Below are 15,110 nucleotides of genomic sequence, written 5' to 3' on the forward strand. Positions count from 1 at the left end.
GCATCCGCTCGCTGTATCATTTGAGTGGAACATCTCCCGTTTCAAAGACGTCTGTCTACTAGGCCCTGTGAGCCCGACAGGCAAATAGACCGTGTTGTACAGCTTCGAAGGCGCAGCTCATACGACTCGCACAAGAGCGATGAATATTGCTTGTACGACATCTCACGTGCCATAAATCTACGCCATAGGGCGCCTAACATGCTGAACGCTTGCACCTCCTCTACTCGGACTTTTGTGCTGTCACCTGTTACCATAAACGTATCAAGCACAACTCCTGCGATCCTGCTTGGCCGAATCCTGCAGAGCAGACCGTCAGATCGCACACAGGCGGTCTTTATCTCTCAGATCTGCAATCGATGAGTATGTGTTACCCGTGAGTCGGCATGTCTCTATTCAGAAGGTGAACCGAACCACACATTAAAGTTTCGCAAGGTAAGAAGTATTGGCATGTGCCCTGCATCTGCGCAAATCATGTTTCTCGTTCCAGATCAAGTCCAAGAGCTTCATTGTTGCTTCGTCTGCTCTGCTTCCCAAATCTATGATATTCCAGTTCCTCGTCAAATAAAGTTGTGCTTTTACATCGCTTTCCTGGCATGCTTAGTGTGCTTCTTAGGCAACTTCGCATCATACGAGGTGGATGTCAAAAAAAATACAATTCACACAGCGGTCAGACTTCGGGAGCGAAGTACGGATGGAATAAGAACACAAGCAACAATAAAATATCAAGGTTTGAAAGCGTGCACCCGGAGCGGAAGATCTCATTGCCGGCAACGATCCAGGCTGTGTATTCAGAATATGCATGAAGTAGGCATCCAAATACGCTGTTGAACAAGAAGCCGGAACGTATGGAGAAGAAAGGCGGCTCCACGTCTCTGTTGCCATCGAATAAGAATATTCTGTCTACCTAAGTCCGCCTACTGGTTGTTCTGGGCTGCTTCAGCCCTCTTCTCCAGCAATCGTCTGAGCAGACCAATCTGAAGCGGGAATGGCTGTCCAAGCCAGGTAGCACGTTGCGAGTGATCTCGAATATCATCGCCAGTGTTTGGATGTAACAATGCCGACAGGGGTCCGCGGTTGATGACCAGCCACGGAATGAAGGCGCCAAATTGAGCAGGTGTAAACAAGTTGACTTCGAACATGGCAATAGGATGTGGGCCAATGGGCTTATCCCATATTTTGTATACGCGCAGCTCAGGGACTGTGAATCTAGAATTAGTGTGACTCTTTCAAAACGAAGATAGTCAACTTACACTCTCTTCGAATACGCTCCCACAGCTCAGTTGCAAACTTGACCTCGGACTCAACGTTTTGCTGGAAGTAGACGTGGACATCGAAACCGCCACGCTCATCGTTTGTAATGGGGTGGACGAAAGTGTCGTACGACTGACTTGGCTTGTCTGCTGGCGGGTTCACGTATGACTTGCCATCGGCGTTCTTCTCACTATGCCGGGGTTAGAGCTTGATCCTCGCTGAGCAACCGTCTAAAATGTGGTTGACTGTACGGAACGCAGTTGAGACATACTCTGAGAGAGGCGGAAGGCCCACATATCCTTCCAAAGGAGAAGGATATGTGTAAATCGATGGATCTGACATGTTGGTCGGGTAAATGAAAACTCGCTAAAAGAACAAAGGGCGAGCAAAGCGGTGAGCTCTCTTTGAGAAGCCCGAACAGTTCAAGAGTTTCAGGCTGTCGATCAGGAAAAGATACAAGCAGTGTCTTGGATACCTGTATGTATATACAAACAGATATGCCGTTTGGGATGGCCGACAGGGCGAATTACAAACCCATCGGAATTGAAGCGCACTTGTGCTTTGCGAGCTTCGGAGCAGAATTGCGCGATTGCTCTGTAATCTAGAGATATCTTTGTATCACCGCACTGTCTGAAACGACAGCCTAGCCATTAGTCACAACAGATACATGTCAAAGGGTAATAAAAAGCGGTTGCAGTTTGTTGTTGATGTTGCAAAAGGAAAAGACGAAACCCGAAATTGATGCACGTCATCATTGGTCAAAATCACGAAGCAGGCGCGTCCGAGTCGCGACTTCCAGAATGCTTTGAGCCTCCTTTTGTTGCAAGTCGATACAACACGTTCGTGTCAGACAATGGCAGAAGAGCGGATACAAGCCCTTCGTGTAGAGTTGAAATCATGGGAAAAGCAGTTCTCTGCACAACATGGTGGAAAGCGGCCGAGTCGTGAGGACATCAAGAACAATGTCGAGATTGGTATTCAAGCACGAGACCTCGAGTCCCAATCTCCATACTGATGAACGATGCAGCTACAAAGTACAGAGAGTACGACAAACTCAGACGGCCAACGACACAGAAGATCGAGTCACAACACATTGTTTCAGTAAAGCCACATCATGCAACACCCAAGAAAGCCGCTCCAGCAGCAACACCACAGAAGCCCAACTCGCAATTCTTGGTCCCGAACATCCTAGCGCTACAAGAGGAGGAAGCAGAACTTGAACCAACTCCTGCTGCTGTACGAATGCACCTCGGACCCACGCCACAAAAGGACGGCCAAATCCTGAGTCTCTTTGACGACCTATCATCGACTGCTTCCAAGCCTTCACGTACTGCCCTCGCATCGATAGAAGTGAATGCCAACTTTACTCCGAGTAAACCATCACAACTCCTCTTCGCCGAGAACGAATCGCCACCTGAGAATGTACATGACCGTACTCCTGCTTCGAGCAGTAAACGCTTCCTTCTCGATTCCTTCGTCTCGACTACACCCCTGAAGAGAAAGCGCGAGGATGAAGAACCTGCCCATGCTACGCCCTCGAGTTCAAAGGGTCTTTCGACACCCGCCTTCTTGCGAAGGACATCAAATATGCTCATCATGGATACTCTGGTCGAGGAAGCCCAAGACGATCAAGAGATCAAGAGTTTGAACATGGGCAGGATGCGCCAACCACCCTTCAAGAAGCGTGGTATTGTTCGTAGTCTGAGCAGTATCATTCAGGGCTTGAGGAAGCAAGAAGATGACAAACTTGATGAAGAGCTGGAGATGATGCGTGAGATGGAAGACGCTGATGACGATCAAGCTTCAGCCAAGCCTACTGTTCAAGTCGAAGACAGCCAGGTTGTCATGCCACTGGGTCCTGACCAAGGCATAGAGAGTGAAGAATCAGAAGAGGAAGAAAGAGATACGGGCGTCTTTAGAAAACCCTGGAAGAAGAAGGGCTTGAAGCGTCAAACCAAGCGTGTCATAAGTAAGTCTGATCCGGAACACCGACATATTGTGAGCCGTACTGACCATTCTCAGTGCGACCTGCACCAAAGTCTAAAGCTCCAGCTCAGGCTGACCAGTCTGAACCGACTTCTGACAACGAAGGCAACGTTGCCGAAACTCAACTTCCTGACACTCTTGACGATATCGACTCGGATGCAGAGTCAGACGCAGCGTATAGCGATACGGAAGCGAAGCGTAAACGACAACTTGCCAAGACTACTACAGTAGACAAAGAGGATGCCTCGAAGAGTTCCAAGGGCGATGGCATCGTCAAGAAGGCAGCAAAGAAGATCAGCGCTACTGCCCACGCCAATTTCAGAAGGCTCAACATCAAGAACAAGAACTCGAAGGCGAATGGCAGAGGCCGGTTTGGTAGGAAGTGATGATGGTGTGTGGGTGCTTATTGGAGTTATGCATTGCTGGAGTTCTCGTGCTTGCGAAGCATTGGTCGATTGGAATACCCGGGAATGGTTTATGGAACGATAGGGATACGTGGACTGGGGCTACACACAATGACTTTCGAGAACAGGTTGTATTTCTCTGATATTGACTGTTACTGTAAGTAAAGCAAGCGAACAGAGAAAAATCCACAAGCAAAGAGATATATCAGATGTATGTGACCATGCATCACTCAACCACTTTTCTCTCCTTTCTTTCCCTCCATTTCATTGTCTCCATTGGCACATAAACGCTCTTGCCTCACTGACCAATCTGACCACCAGTGCAGGATCTGACAGCTTGATGCAACACCCTCTTCACAGACCTCCCATCACATGTTTGCAACGGAGAACCTTCTTTTTGGCCTTCTCAATCTGCCTCTTGACAAAGCGGTACTGGTGCTCAACAGGCTGAGGCTCCGCAACAACGACACCAAGACCAAGACGGTCAACGACATACTCCTTGCCCTGGCTGTCCAAGCTACCATCACTCTCGGTTCTGACAAAGTCCTTGACCGTCTCGCTGTCGTCAGGGTGGTCGGTGTCTGTGGGCTGATCGTCCTCTGCAGCGTGCTTGAAGAAGTCGAGCATTCCTTCGTCCTTGATGACATCAGTAGCACTACCTTCGCCATCGCTGTCCTTCTTCTCGGTCTTCTTGTTCTTGCGCTTGAAGACACTGGGACTACGGAGTAGTTTCAATGGACTTCCCATGACCGAGTCAACCTTCAAAGGACTTGGGTGTGCAGTCTCGAAGCTGAAAGAGCTGCTCTGAGGCGAGTCGAAAACGATGGGTGTGTGAGGCATGAAAGCCGAATCAGAGCTGGCGATTGAGGTGCGGGAGATAGAGCCAAAGGAATTGGAGAAGAAGGACGACATCGAGCGAGGTGTAGAAGGCATGCTTGGAATCAGACTGCATGGGAAGATTGAGCAGTTGGAGCAAGGAGTCTGGTCAGGGTCGACTGCGCTGACTTCTGAGGTTGTTGAGATCAGAGATGTGGTGCTGGATGAGGCCATAGTGGTGGTGGAGGGATTGGAAGATGGATTCTCGGTTGCGGCGCGCAAGTTGGTGGCTAGGCAGTTGAGGAGAAAGAGGCGTTCTCGCTCGAAGGCTTTGTCTGACTTCCAGGTTCTGGGACGCAGCTCTGGGTCGTTTTCCAATTGATCCTCGGTGAAATGCATGGTTGCGATATAAGATGTGTAATGGTGGTAGTGGACTTGAACGTATCAACGTGAACAAGGATTTGGTATAGCAGACGACAGTAGTCGCCCTGGCGATGAATATGGAGACGTAGATGGAGGAAGACAAGATGAAGAGAAAGCAGAAGGCACAGAGATTGATTCTCGCTACCTGAGTGTGAAGTGAAGATACGGTAGAATATCGTAGTGACTGCCGCTCATAATGTGAAGGTGAGAGCTGAGAGCAGGCCTCACTTGATGGTGTCGAGACATGAACCTCCGATAGTCGCGGCCGCCCGACCAAAGTTGTGAGATGAAGAGCTGTTCCATCTAAGATTCCTTGTCGTCGTCCTCTGCAGCCATTTTGAGCTCTCTCTCGCACTGCTTGATCTTCTCCTCGAACTCCTTGCTGGCCCTCTCCTGCTCAGCTTTGAGTCTAAGAACAGCGTCCTCAGTCTCTTTCGCGGCATCAGCACGCTTGGTCGTGTAGTTGCGGATCTCCTCCTTGATTCTTCCTGTGCCCTTCATCTTGGCAATCTTCTTGTCAAGTTTCTCAACAATGGTCTTCTGTTCGCGAGCGATCTCGACATCCTTCTTCTCGAGTTGCACAATGGTGACCTTCTGGTTGCGAGCAACCTAGAGGTTCTGATGACTCGTTTGCTTCCAGTGGTCGACGTGGCGCTTGTACTCTTCATTCTGGAGTTCCAGAGCCCTGATCTTCGTCTTGAGATCTTGTACTTCGTTTCTGAGTGCTCTGGTCTCCTCTGGGGCTCTTCTAGCGTCCTCCTAACCTAAATCGTTAGCCTCATGCCCCGTTATGTGTATTGTCAATCTAAGAGACTTGTTGCATACCAGAAGAACCTGTTCGTATTTCCACGACCAGTCCATTGCGAGGTGTGTGTGAGAGGGGAATGGTGTTTTGGTTTCAAGTTGTGTTTGGATTCTCCTGAACTCGTGGAGGATGTTATATTGAACACTCCCTTGGTGTGATAGTGAGAGTGTAATTCGTAGTGAAGTTGGCCTTGTATTTCCTCACTCCTCACTGGTCATCCTCACTTTCCTGTTCTGCCATTTCGAGCTCTTCCTCGCGTTCTTCGAGTTCCTCGTTAGCTTTTGCACGCGCAGCCTCGAGAGCACGAATTTCCTCCTGTATTCTTTGCTCCGTCTCAACATGCTTAGCCTTGAGCGCAAGAATTTCTCCTTGAATCTTTTCAGAGCCTTTCATCCGGGCAATCCTCTTTACCAGTTTCTCGATCTTGTTTTGCTGTTGATTATTCTTGGTTTGTTGTTCACAGATCGTCTGGAAGTCTTGTTCGGCCACCTCCTCAAGGTGTTCGATGCGATATCCAGTCCCTTCAATCTGAGGCTCCAGTCTCTCGATGGTGACTCTCTGTTGTTCGATTTGCTGCTTCATCTTCTCCATAGCGACAATGTGGTTCTTGTTCTCCTCCTCCAAGGCTTGGAGGTTCTGTTTGAGAATTGTGTTCTGCCGTTTCAGCATTCGACCGTATTCCTGTGGAAGATTTTCTATCAGCGCCATGGATCTGAGGGGATACGCAATCAGGCTGAAAGATAGTCTACGCACTGGTGTCGCCATTTAGGAAGATCTTGAGGCTGAGGTTGTGGTGTGTCGTGTTGTGTTGGGAAGCTTGAGAGTTTGAGCTATACCTTCGCTCGCAGAGGTGGCAGTGAAGATTCAAGTAGCAACTGACTCAGGTTCCAGGAAAGCAGAACATCGCTTTGGTAACTTCCATGTGAGGTGGAAGAAGTGGTAAATATGCATAAAGAAGTCAGTGAAGGAATTTCATCCATATGGTCTTGCAAAGGTCTCCTTTCCTCGAACCTACTCGGTCATTTGATCTTTACCAGGATACTGAGGTAGATACAAGAGAGTAGTGGGTTCCGCAACTCTCTGAGGTGTCCGAACTATCTGCCGAAGTTTGTTAGGCCATTGGCCATTCTCGTATCACGTCTTTTGATGATAATGCACTCAGCGAGGTGTGACTTCTCATAGTTTTGTTAACGCTGAACACTACTCCAGTCATACAGAGATTGATGGGTTCATGCAAGAAGTACGGTTGAAGAATGACGCAAAGAAGTTCAATTTTCCGAAGTCTGGCTTTAAGCAGGGGCATTTATCGAGAGAATGAAAAAGAAAAAGTTATTCAATCTGAATAACTTTGTTGCATTGGACATTCTCAGGAAGAGCATGATAGTGTTGGATGGATTTACAGAGTGCCGGAGAAGTGGAGTGGTCTGTGTAGAGTATTAGTCCCTGTGAGCCCATGATTTCGTGCATGGCGACTTACCCCTGAATTTCACGAATCCGCATCAGGCAGCAACCTCGCCTTGTCATATCGCCTCTATCCATATCTCGTCTGCCTGAAAACACCTCCAGTAATCATGAGGTGATTAGAGAACCTTCACATCACGCAGACGTCCAGCGTTCATCTTGCGTTCCTCCTCAGTTGCATCCCACAGCTTGATTCTGAGCTCCCTGATCTCAGCTTGAAGACGCTCAACTTCAGCCTTGAGCTGGCAGTTCTCTTCAATAATCTTGTTAACAGATTCAGCGCTCTGGGCGGCTTCAGCTTTGTGTCCAGTGATAGCGATGTTCTTCTCGTTGAGCAGGTTGACCAGATCGTTGTGTGTTTCGGTAGCGGCTTCCATGATGATGGTATGATGATGTGTTTTTGTTTCGTGGTGCGATTGGGAAGGTCGATAAAGACGAAAGTATCGGAAAAGGAAAACAGAAGAGCGTGGGCGAAGTGGAAGTGTTGTGTTTGTTGTAAACACAGTAACGAGACGATCTGTATAGAACCCACCAGAACATGTCAGCTTTGTTCAAACACAATGGAAGTGATTTGGATGAGCCAACGCACGTCCCGAGATTGTTTGTGCTAACCTCACTTGTGGTTGATCTTGCGGTCCCAGAGCTTTCTGTATGCGTCTTCCAGCTCTCTGCTGAGTTCGTAGTTTCTGACGCGCAGATTTTCGTTCTCGACACAAAGATCCTTGTTCTCGCCGCGAAGGTCTTCGATGTCGGTACAGAGACCCTTATTCTCACCACGGAGTTTCTCGTTCTCTTCTACAGTATGCTTAAACTTCTGGACCGTAGCGGAAGTGATAGTAGCTGTGATGCTTGTCTGAGCGCGTTCCTGTATGGTTGGAGTCTTCAGTAGACGTGTGAGCATATTGACGCGAGGAATCATGGTGAAGAAGTAGTGGAGTGCTTGAACGAGAGCTGATGAGTAGTTGGGCGCGAAAGAGCGATGCAGATAAAGAAAGAGTGTGTTTGTATCGGCAGAAGGTACCAAATAGAGCCAGAGCGGAAGATTCGGGTTTCAAACATTACTTCTTGGAGGGGCTCTCAATGGTCATGCACGGTAACAAAGTCTTTTCTATGCATCTTTGTAGGTTCAAATTTATCCACCGCTGGTGACGAGAGTTTCAGTGTCTCATATCGAGCGTATAGGCAGATACGGCAGTGTAGGAATGCACAGCCTTTTGCGGAATCAGAGGAAGTCCAGTGAGAGCCCCAGATAGGCTGCTTCGTCAGGGGGCTTTCATCGGATATGCAAGTGTGACCAGTGTGCTTTGTGCACTTTGATAGAAGTCATGTACGTTTACAGCTGCATTCAGCACTGCCAATTTCTAGTGACTAAACCTCCCCAAGATCTTCGTGCTCCTACTTCTGATCCTTGTTTGCTCGTTCGACTTTCTTAAGATGCATCTCCACCACCCTCTTCTTGGATGCCTCGATTTCGGTGTACATCCTGAGCTCCTGACCCTGTTCCTTGTTCTTCTTCTCGCTCTCCTTGAGCTTCGCCTTGGCGATCTCGAGCAGGTTGTCCGATGCTTCCTTGGCTTGGAAGAGAGCATCAAGCTCCTGCTTGAGATTGAAGATCTTGTCGGCGTCCCTGGCATTCTTGGCTGATGGTTCAAACGAAGCGATCTGGTTCTCAAGATCCGAGATCTTCTCGACATCTCTGGTGTGCTTGCTTCTCAATTCGGTGTTCATGGTTCTGAGCAGTTTGTTCTCGGCCATGACGAGGGAGAGGTGATTCATTCTGGCCGTCATGTCTCCTTCCTCGTCAGTCATCTTGAGCGGGTGACTGCTTGGTATCAGAAGGGTTGTCTATAGATTTCGATCTCAGCTTGAGCGTACCTTGTTGCATTTACAGGTTGTTGATACTTCGGTATATGCTTTTGGGATCCTACTATTTCCTTCGTGTTCTGATGGTGTTGATAGAGAGAGAGAGAGAGAGAGAGAGAGAGAGAGTAGTCGATCAAGGCAGGTTGTTAGGGTAGCGAAGATCGGGAGAATGGTTGGAAGAATGATGACAGTGAACAGATTTGGTCTTATATATGCGTTCGCACAAGCAGCGTGCGGTGTTTGTCTCGGCTTTGGTCGTCTCGACGATTGTGCTAGGGGGAAGGAGCCGTGGAAGTCTCGCTATCATAACAAAGGAGATCTGGAAGAATCTACGGACATGTGCAGGAGGGTTCTGATCATTCTCGGAGAACTGTGGACAGCCTAGTTGTTTACTATAGTCTAGAGGGGGACTTTATGGAAGGTGTCTATGATTGAGCCGACTCTTGCACTGACAGCACAGCACTACAACATCATCCCGTAGCTACAACATCTAGAAGATGCTATTAGAAGCTTAGAGTAGTCGGTTGCCAGTACTGAGAACAATCAGTCAGCCTTTGTCATACCCGAGTAGCAAACAAACTTACCCCTGAATCACTCTTTGTCCTCCACAACGTTCTGATCTTTTTGAGTATGCTCGGTGACTGGCTGGAAGTCTTCCTGAGCATCCTCCTGAGCGACTTTTTTGATACATCCTTGAGCAGCTTCCTGATTAACTTCCTGAGAAGTTTCTTGAACATCCACGTTTCTCAACATCTTCATCTGCTCGTTCAGCTCCTCAATTATCTCCATCTCCTTGAAACGTTTCTCCAGTTCCTCGTCAATGCTCTCAACTTCCATTCTGAACACCTTCAACTCATCATCGATTCTCTTTCTCTCAGCGCAATGCTCAAGCTGCTGCCTCAGATGCTGGTTCTCGTCTTCAAGGGCTTGGTTGTAGGTCTCGAGGTTCTTGATTGCGATGGCGGCATTCATGACGGCTTGATCGGTGGCGGCTTTGTTCTTGAGCATGTCGTTTGTGACTTTGAGGTTGTGATTTTCCATTCTGAGATTCTCGTTCTTCTTGGTGAGATGTTTGTTGGTGAGAGTGAGTTCTCTGATGAGATCGGCGGGAGTAACCATGGTGGATAGTCTGAGGTATACTTCTTGTGTTCTCTGTTGGTGTACGGGACGGTGAAAGTTGCGACAATTCTTGATAACATATGGAGTGTGAGATAAATAAGCGAGGGCAAGGCCAAGTGATCTCAGTGAAATTATAACATTAGGTGAATTCGAAAAGAGCTCCCAGAGTGAATGTGAATCCACTATAGCCCTCGGCTTGAGTACCTTTCCCCAAGTCTCCTTCGCTGACCCACTCTGTCTCTTCGACGTATCTGATTCCTCCGCTATGAGATTTTCCTGAGTGTGGTAACAAATGGTTTGATGTTGTTCCTGGGATGTCGTTAGATCCTGTGTTTGTTTTGATCACAACATATTATCGATACTGCCAACCTGCAAAAGAAAGCCTTGTAGTCGACGCCAGTTTTGACTCTGCGTTTGACTTCAAGTGCCAGGTTGGACTTCTTTTGGTGACCAAGATCGCTTTTAGAGACAGTCTCCTACTTCTCGAGCTTCTTCAACTTGGTCTTGAGGACCTCGTTCTCTTGTTCCATCTTGTCGTATACGTCGTACAACTTCCTGAGTGATGTTTTGTGCTCCATGGTTGCGTCCTCCAGCTGCTTCTTCTCAACTTCGAGCTGCTTGAGCTCTTCCTGGAGCTGGTCGTTCTTCTTGGACAGTGCGGAGCACTTCTTGCATTTCTGGACGCTTTTCGGGGTTGCCTTGAGACGTTTCTTGTTTGAAGGCGTCAGAAATTCCTTGGGAGACTTGATGCCGTCCTCCAGATCGACATCCTCTCTCTTACGCTTGCGAGTGGAGCGAGGTGTCGACTGATCCTGAGCATTCTGGATCTCCTTTGCGGTGTCTTTGTCCATTGTGACGGAGATGCCGTATTATGATTCCGTTAGTGCCGTGTACGTGTGATGTTGATGGTGGTGTTGTGAGTAAAGTCTGAGAAGCAAAGGTATGGTTTCTGATTGGAGGCGGTAGTTCTGAAGATCTACGCGTCAGTGAGGTTGTGGTTCTTTGTAGAGTTACTGAGCCAGTAGTTGATCGGTTGAGATGGAAACTGACTCCAGTAGTAGGCCAAGTGAGGTCGTGGCGGTGATAAGCGATGTTGAAGGATTACAGCGGTCAATATATACTCATCCTTGTACTCACTCCCTACTGGTATTCCTTCCTAATTCAGATCTTCTCGCTCTGTCCCACCTTGGCTTCCTTTGCCGAGACTGTCTCTCAGACGCAAGTACCTACACTCACCATAGAGCTACTACACATCCGGACGCTCTACATTCGGCCTCGACACCACCACGATCTTCTCATATTGCCACCATGGATGAAGACACTGCAAAAGAAGTCGAAGACCTCCAGAACACCCTGAAAGATCTTGTAACCCGTAAACGCAAGAGAGAGGCCACTTTGGAGCACGAGAACGAACAACTCAAGGACGAGGATCAGAAGCTCAGAACCACAATTGAGCAGCTTGAGAGCGACTACCGCACAACCAAAGAGATGCTCAGACCGCTCAGGCAGCGTTTGACATCCTCCGCTCAAAAATGCACCCAGGCCTACATGGAATTGACAGAAATCAAGCGACGGAATGACGAGCTTGATACAGATAACAAACGACTGAAGAATGAGCGGGCGGAGCAAACTTTGTTGGTGGACTTCCTTGAGCACTGTAAAGAGATTTCAGAGGAGGGAGCCACAAAGCAAACAGAAGCCATGAATGCTCACGCAGAAGAAAATCGTCTGCTCGCAGTCAAGAATCAGGGGCTTCAAAACGAAGTAGACAAGCTGCAACAGTATAAGGTTGCCTCTAAGAAGGCTGTCTCGAATTCACGAGAGAAGCTGCGCCTAGCGATCGATGCCGAATTCAACCGCCTTGTAAGTTATCACATCAAGAGCCTTGAGGTCATGTAAGCCGTCGAAATTTCTGACCACGTGACAGCACGGGTTCTGACGCATCGGATTGCTTGGAGCATAAGTGAATAGCAACAATACCGACACCGGAACGATACAGTAGGAAGAGAGAAGTGAGAACGATTTGAGATAGGAGCAGACATATACGCGTCTTCCTGACCTGCATCCAGATCTGCAAGCTTCTTTACGGCCCAAAGACCACAGCTCCGCAATCCTAATATCATACATATCATATCTTCTAGATGTCTCCATCCATCGCTCTGACATACGGCTCGTGGCAATGACAATCTTGCTCGCTATGTCTCGTTCACTTCTCCCCATCTCCTGCCCTCGTATCAAGAAACTTCAGTCTGAATCTATCTCGATCACAGAATGGTCTCCTTCTTTGTTGATGTATCTTACGACTTCCTACTGCACTATTAGACGAGAAGCATCTCCTCTCTTCGAATCGGAAGATGTAGTCCATGAAGTGACTTACGAGGAGCGTATCGTTGCCGAGATTGCTGTCAAACTCAGAGAGGTCTTCGAGTGCCAGACTCAGCTTCATCTTCAACTTGGACACTGTTTTCTTGCAAGCAACCTCGTACTGTTCCACTTGCTCTAGTCTGTGTTGGAGACTCTGCTTTTCTCGATTAAGCTTGTGGACTTGTTCTTCAAGTGTCTTGATAGTTTGTGCGTGTCTCTTGGCCTCTTCGTTCAACGATCTCTGGGCACAGTTGAGATCGAGCCACGCCTCATGTCGCTGCTTCTTGTCGTTTTCTAAGCGCAAGACCTCTTCATCCAGCTCCTTGTTGCTTTGCTTGAGTTTCTCCAGTCTTTGGTTGGCCTGGAAGCATCTTTGGATCGAGCATGTCAGACGCTGTTTGAGGTGTTGATCCTCGTCCTTGAGAGAACGGTTGTCACCCTTGAGAAGATTGTTCTCTCGCTTGAGTTGATCGTTCTCGTCTTGTAACTGTCTTTGTTCAAGCTTGAGCTGTTCGTTCTCGTGCTCGAGAGCGGCCTCCTCCCTCTGGCGTTTGCGTATGAGGATGGAGCTGATCTGGTTCTGAACCAGATCCAGGACTTCCTTTGCTGCTTCTGCATCCATGTTGTCCATAGTCCTGATGATAGTGCCCGTGCCACGAAGAAAGATCGAGAACCGCTCAGATATCGTCCAGTAAAATGAGCTCTTGCAAAGCTCAATCATCATTGGGACTCAACTACATGGCTGACTGCCAAACAGTGCAATCGGATCATGTCTCACATTCTTGGTCCATATTTTTCGATCATGTGATAATGGACGGCTTCCTGCATACCACTCCTAGAACCTTGTGAGCAGCAATTGACAGCTTACTGCATCTTTCTTGATTTTCACACAAATCTGCAAGCTTCCATATCACTAGACAACGGCAATCATCTCCTCATCTCCCACAACTCCAATACCATACCGCCAGAGAATCATCGGTCTCCTGCATCTCTCTCGATCCCGATGCCATATTGCTGACCCCGTTACTCCCGATCACTGTAAGCCTCATCGCTCACACTTCAAGTTGATTCAGCACACTCAACGCCTTCCCCCCCTACTTAGCCCCCTCAACATGTCATTCTCCAAACTCAACTCCCCATTCCTCCTCTCCAACCTCCTACGCGTGGTCATCAACTCCCCGTTCACCCTCCTTAACTCCTCATACCTTCTCTGCAACACATGCAACTCATCAAGCTTCGCCCTCAACTGATGATTCGTGTCCAACAGATGCCTGTTCAGCATCTCAAGCCTGCTCTCCAGAAATGGGACTTCGCGGCCTTGTCTGCGGGCACGTTCTTGCTCCTCGTGGGTGACGATGTTGCGGAATGTTTGCTGATTCTCCCAGCGTGGAGAGGTGTGGTTGCGAGGGGCTGAAGACATGACGGTGAAGTGAGTGTTTTTGCGGATGGTGGTTTTTGTTTCTGTGGGTTTGTGTTGGGTGATGAGGAGGTAGTCTTGGATTTTGTAGGTGCGCATCGTAGAAATTATTGTTTGGGGATCCTTCTTGTTTCTTGGTGTAGATGGTGGATGCTTGTTGCTGGTTCTTGTGGTGATGGTAGACGTGTGATGCTGCTGGGTATGTCTCCCGGGGACTATCCTGCTTTTGATCAAGGAAGCTTGCCGGCTGTGGCTTGGTTGTCACAGCTTGATAGAAGTGCTTGATGACCACGCATCGACTTGGTTCAGCAAACAATCTTGGGAATGGGGAGTTAGATACAGCCAGCAAACCTCGTATGTTTCCGCGCACCCAATATCGCCTGACTTACTGTTACACCCTTGATCATTTCCGTGGATTCTGCCCGGTCATTAGAAAGCTGCGTATATGTCCCCTGGGCGAACGAAAATCTGGATTAGTAACATTGCTTGACGGAGTACAAGTTTTGTTAAGGAAACAGAGACGTCAATTTGGCTACTTAAGACCAGGGAAGTATTGTTAGCCAACTGGCGTTTCGGTGCAAGGGGATTGAGTATCGAAGTACTTGGTGGATTTTGCATCGGTGTTACAGTGTGACGAAGCTTGTGTAAGGAGATCTTCAAGGACTTCGGCGTATATGCTTAAGGTCTGAGAACTTGGTGTGTCGTGTATGAAGATCTGAGAAGGGCTTGATTGATATATCTTGATGTTGGATGAATGTGTTGAATAAAAAAAAAGTATTGTGGTCGGAAGAAAGCAAGGGAGAGAGAGCGGACGGCCAGTTTTGTCATGTGGAGAGAGAGAAAGAGTGAGAGGTGGACGATCAGTAAAGTGGGTGGAGGATTGGAAGAGTAGCAACGGAAGTAGTCTGTGCTGCACCTCAACATCATGCTCCTTTCCCTGGAAGGTTTGAGAGAGACGAAAATGTTCTTGATGTGCAGCACATTAGTAGTATGAGGTAATCAGACTAGAGAGAAGCGCAGAGCAGGCATCCCAAAGCTGATCAGAGAATTATGGCAGTTTTGGAATAATCTTGGTGATTTATCGGACATAGAGCGTGACCATCACATCTTACATGTAGCGCAGAGTTGCAGGCTCGAGTCATCATCCTGCATGTGATTTTGCGAGATTTGCTTGCAGTTCAACCGTCAGCTCGCCATGCTA

The 15,110-nt window shown here is 48.2% G+C and overlaps 13 protein-coding genes across 13 annotated transcripts; 2 read left to right on the forward strand and 11 right to left on the reverse strand.

The window, feature by feature from the left end:
- Positions 1 to 914: 914 nt before the first annotated feature.
- On the reverse strand, positions 915 to 1,593 carry M436DRAFT_49379 (uncharacterized protein; the record flags this gene model as incomplete). Its single annotated transcript, XM_013570726.1, has 3 exons — positions 915 to 1,198; positions 1,251 to 1,441; positions 1,523 to 1,593. The coding sequence occupies 3 exons, from the start codon at positions 1,591 to 1,593 to the stop codon at positions 915 to 917; spliced, it is 546 nt and encodes a 181-aa protein (XP_013426180.1).
- A 511-nt stretch (positions 1,594 to 2,104) lies between these two features.
- M436DRAFT_49780 (uncharacterized protein) lies at positions 2,105 to 3,623 on the forward strand (the record flags this gene model as incomplete). Its single annotated transcript, XM_013570806.1, has 3 exons — positions 2,105 to 2,225; positions 2,279 to 3,220; positions 3,274 to 3,623. 3 exons carry the CDS (start codon positions 2,105 to 2,107, stop codon positions 3,621 to 3,623), a joined length of 1,413 nt encoding a protein of 470 aa, XP_013426260.1.
- Positions 3,624 to 3,995: 372 nt separating this feature from the next.
- M436DRAFT_82940 (uncharacterized protein) lies at positions 3,996 to 4,856 on the reverse strand (the record flags this gene model as incomplete). The annotated part of the gene is made up of 1 exon (XM_013570943.1): positions 3,996 to 4,856. One exon carries the CDS (start codon positions 4,854 to 4,856, stop codon positions 3,996 to 3,998), a length of 861 nt encoding a protein of 286 aa, XP_013426397.1.
- Positions 4,857 to 5,183: 327 nt separating this feature from the next.
- On the reverse strand, positions 5,184 to 5,741 carry M436DRAFT_64829 (uncharacterized protein; the record flags this gene model as incomplete). The annotated part of the gene is made up of 2 exons (XM_013570871.1): positions 5,184 to 5,489; positions 5,706 to 5,741. The coding sequence occupies 2 exons, from the start codon at positions 5,739 to 5,741 to the stop codon at positions 5,184 to 5,186; spliced, it is 342 nt and encodes a 113-aa protein (XP_013426325.1).
- A 151-nt stretch (positions 5,742 to 5,892) lies between these two features.
- Positions 5,893 to 6,450, reverse strand: M436DRAFT_64830 (uncharacterized protein; the record flags this gene model as incomplete). The annotated part of the gene is made up of 2 exons (XM_013570872.1): positions 5,893 to 6,366; positions 6,439 to 6,450. The coding sequence occupies 2 exons, from the start codon at positions 6,448 to 6,450 to the stop codon at positions 5,893 to 5,895; spliced, it is 486 nt and encodes a 161-aa protein (XP_013426326.1).
- Positions 6,451 to 7,277: 827 nt separating this feature from the next.
- M436DRAFT_25350 (uncharacterized protein) lies at positions 7,278 to 7,523 on the reverse strand (the record flags this gene model as incomplete). The annotated part of the gene is made up of 1 exon (XM_013570634.1): positions 7,278 to 7,523. A coding segment is annotated over one exon (246 nt), but the record flags the coding sequence as incomplete, so codon positions are not given.
- Positions 7,524 to 7,759: 236 nt separating this feature from the next.
- On the reverse strand, positions 7,760 to 8,065 carry M436DRAFT_82942 (uncharacterized protein; the record flags this gene model as incomplete). The annotated part of the gene is made up of 1 exon (XM_013570944.1): positions 7,760 to 8,065. The coding sequence occupies one exon, from the start codon at positions 8,063 to 8,065 to the stop codon at positions 7,760 to 7,762; it is 306 nt and encodes a 101-aa protein (XP_013426398.1).
- Positions 8,066 to 8,541: 476 nt separating this feature from the next.
- M436DRAFT_82943 (uncharacterized protein) lies at positions 8,542 to 8,955 on the reverse strand (the record flags this gene model as incomplete). Its single annotated transcript, XM_013570945.1, has 1 exon — positions 8,542 to 8,955. One exon carries the CDS (start codon positions 8,953 to 8,955, stop codon positions 8,542 to 8,544), a length of 414 nt encoding a protein of 137 aa, XP_013426399.1.
- Positions 8,956 to 9,600: 645 nt separating this feature from the next.
- M436DRAFT_82944 (uncharacterized protein) lies at positions 9,601 to 10,128 on the reverse strand (the record flags this gene model as incomplete). The annotated part of the gene is made up of 1 exon (XM_013570946.1): positions 9,601 to 10,128. One exon carries the CDS (start codon positions 10,126 to 10,128, stop codon positions 9,601 to 9,603), a length of 528 nt encoding a protein of 175 aa, XP_013426400.1.
- A 476-nt stretch (positions 10,129 to 10,604) lies between these two features.
- M436DRAFT_82945 (uncharacterized protein) lies at positions 10,605 to 10,979 on the reverse strand (the record flags this gene model as incomplete). Its single annotated transcript, XM_013570947.1, has 1 exon — positions 10,605 to 10,979. The coding sequence occupies one exon, from the start codon at positions 10,977 to 10,979 to the stop codon at positions 10,605 to 10,607; it is 375 nt and encodes a 124-aa protein (XP_013426401.1).
- A 457-nt stretch (positions 10,980 to 11,436) lies between these two features.
- M436DRAFT_82946 (uncharacterized protein) lies at positions 11,437 to 12,027 on the forward strand (the record flags this gene model as incomplete). Its single annotated transcript, XM_013570948.1, has 1 exon — positions 11,437 to 12,027. One exon carries the CDS (start codon positions 11,437 to 11,439, stop codon positions 12,025 to 12,027), a length of 591 nt encoding a protein of 196 aa, XP_013426402.1.
- Positions 12,028 to 12,372: 345 nt separating this feature from the next.
- M436DRAFT_82947 (uncharacterized protein) lies at positions 12,373 to 13,114 on the reverse strand (the record flags this gene model as incomplete). Its single annotated transcript, XM_013570949.1, has 2 exons — positions 12,373 to 12,435; positions 12,506 to 13,114. 2 exons carry the CDS (start codon positions 13,112 to 13,114, stop codon positions 12,373 to 12,375), a joined length of 672 nt encoding a protein of 223 aa, XP_013426403.1.
- A 456-nt stretch (positions 13,115 to 13,570) lies between these two features.
- M436DRAFT_73767 (uncharacterized protein) lies at positions 13,571 to 14,008 on the reverse strand (the record flags this gene model as incomplete). Its single annotated transcript, XM_013570950.1, has 1 exon — positions 13,571 to 14,008. The coding sequence occupies one exon, from the start codon at positions 14,006 to 14,008 to the stop codon at positions 13,571 to 13,573; it is 438 nt and encodes a 145-aa protein (XP_013426404.1).
- Positions 14,009 to 15,110: the final 1,102 nt, after the last annotated feature.

Source organism: Aureobasidium namibiae (assembly GCF_000721765.1).
Source record: "Aureobasidium namibiae CBS 147.97 unplaced genomic scaffold scaffold_11, whole genome shotgun sequence".
In the NCBI taxonomy this organism is placed as follows: domain Eukaryota; kingdom Fungi; phylum Ascomycota; class Dothideomycetes; order Dothideales; family Saccotheciaceae; genus Aureobasidium; species Aureobasidium namibiae.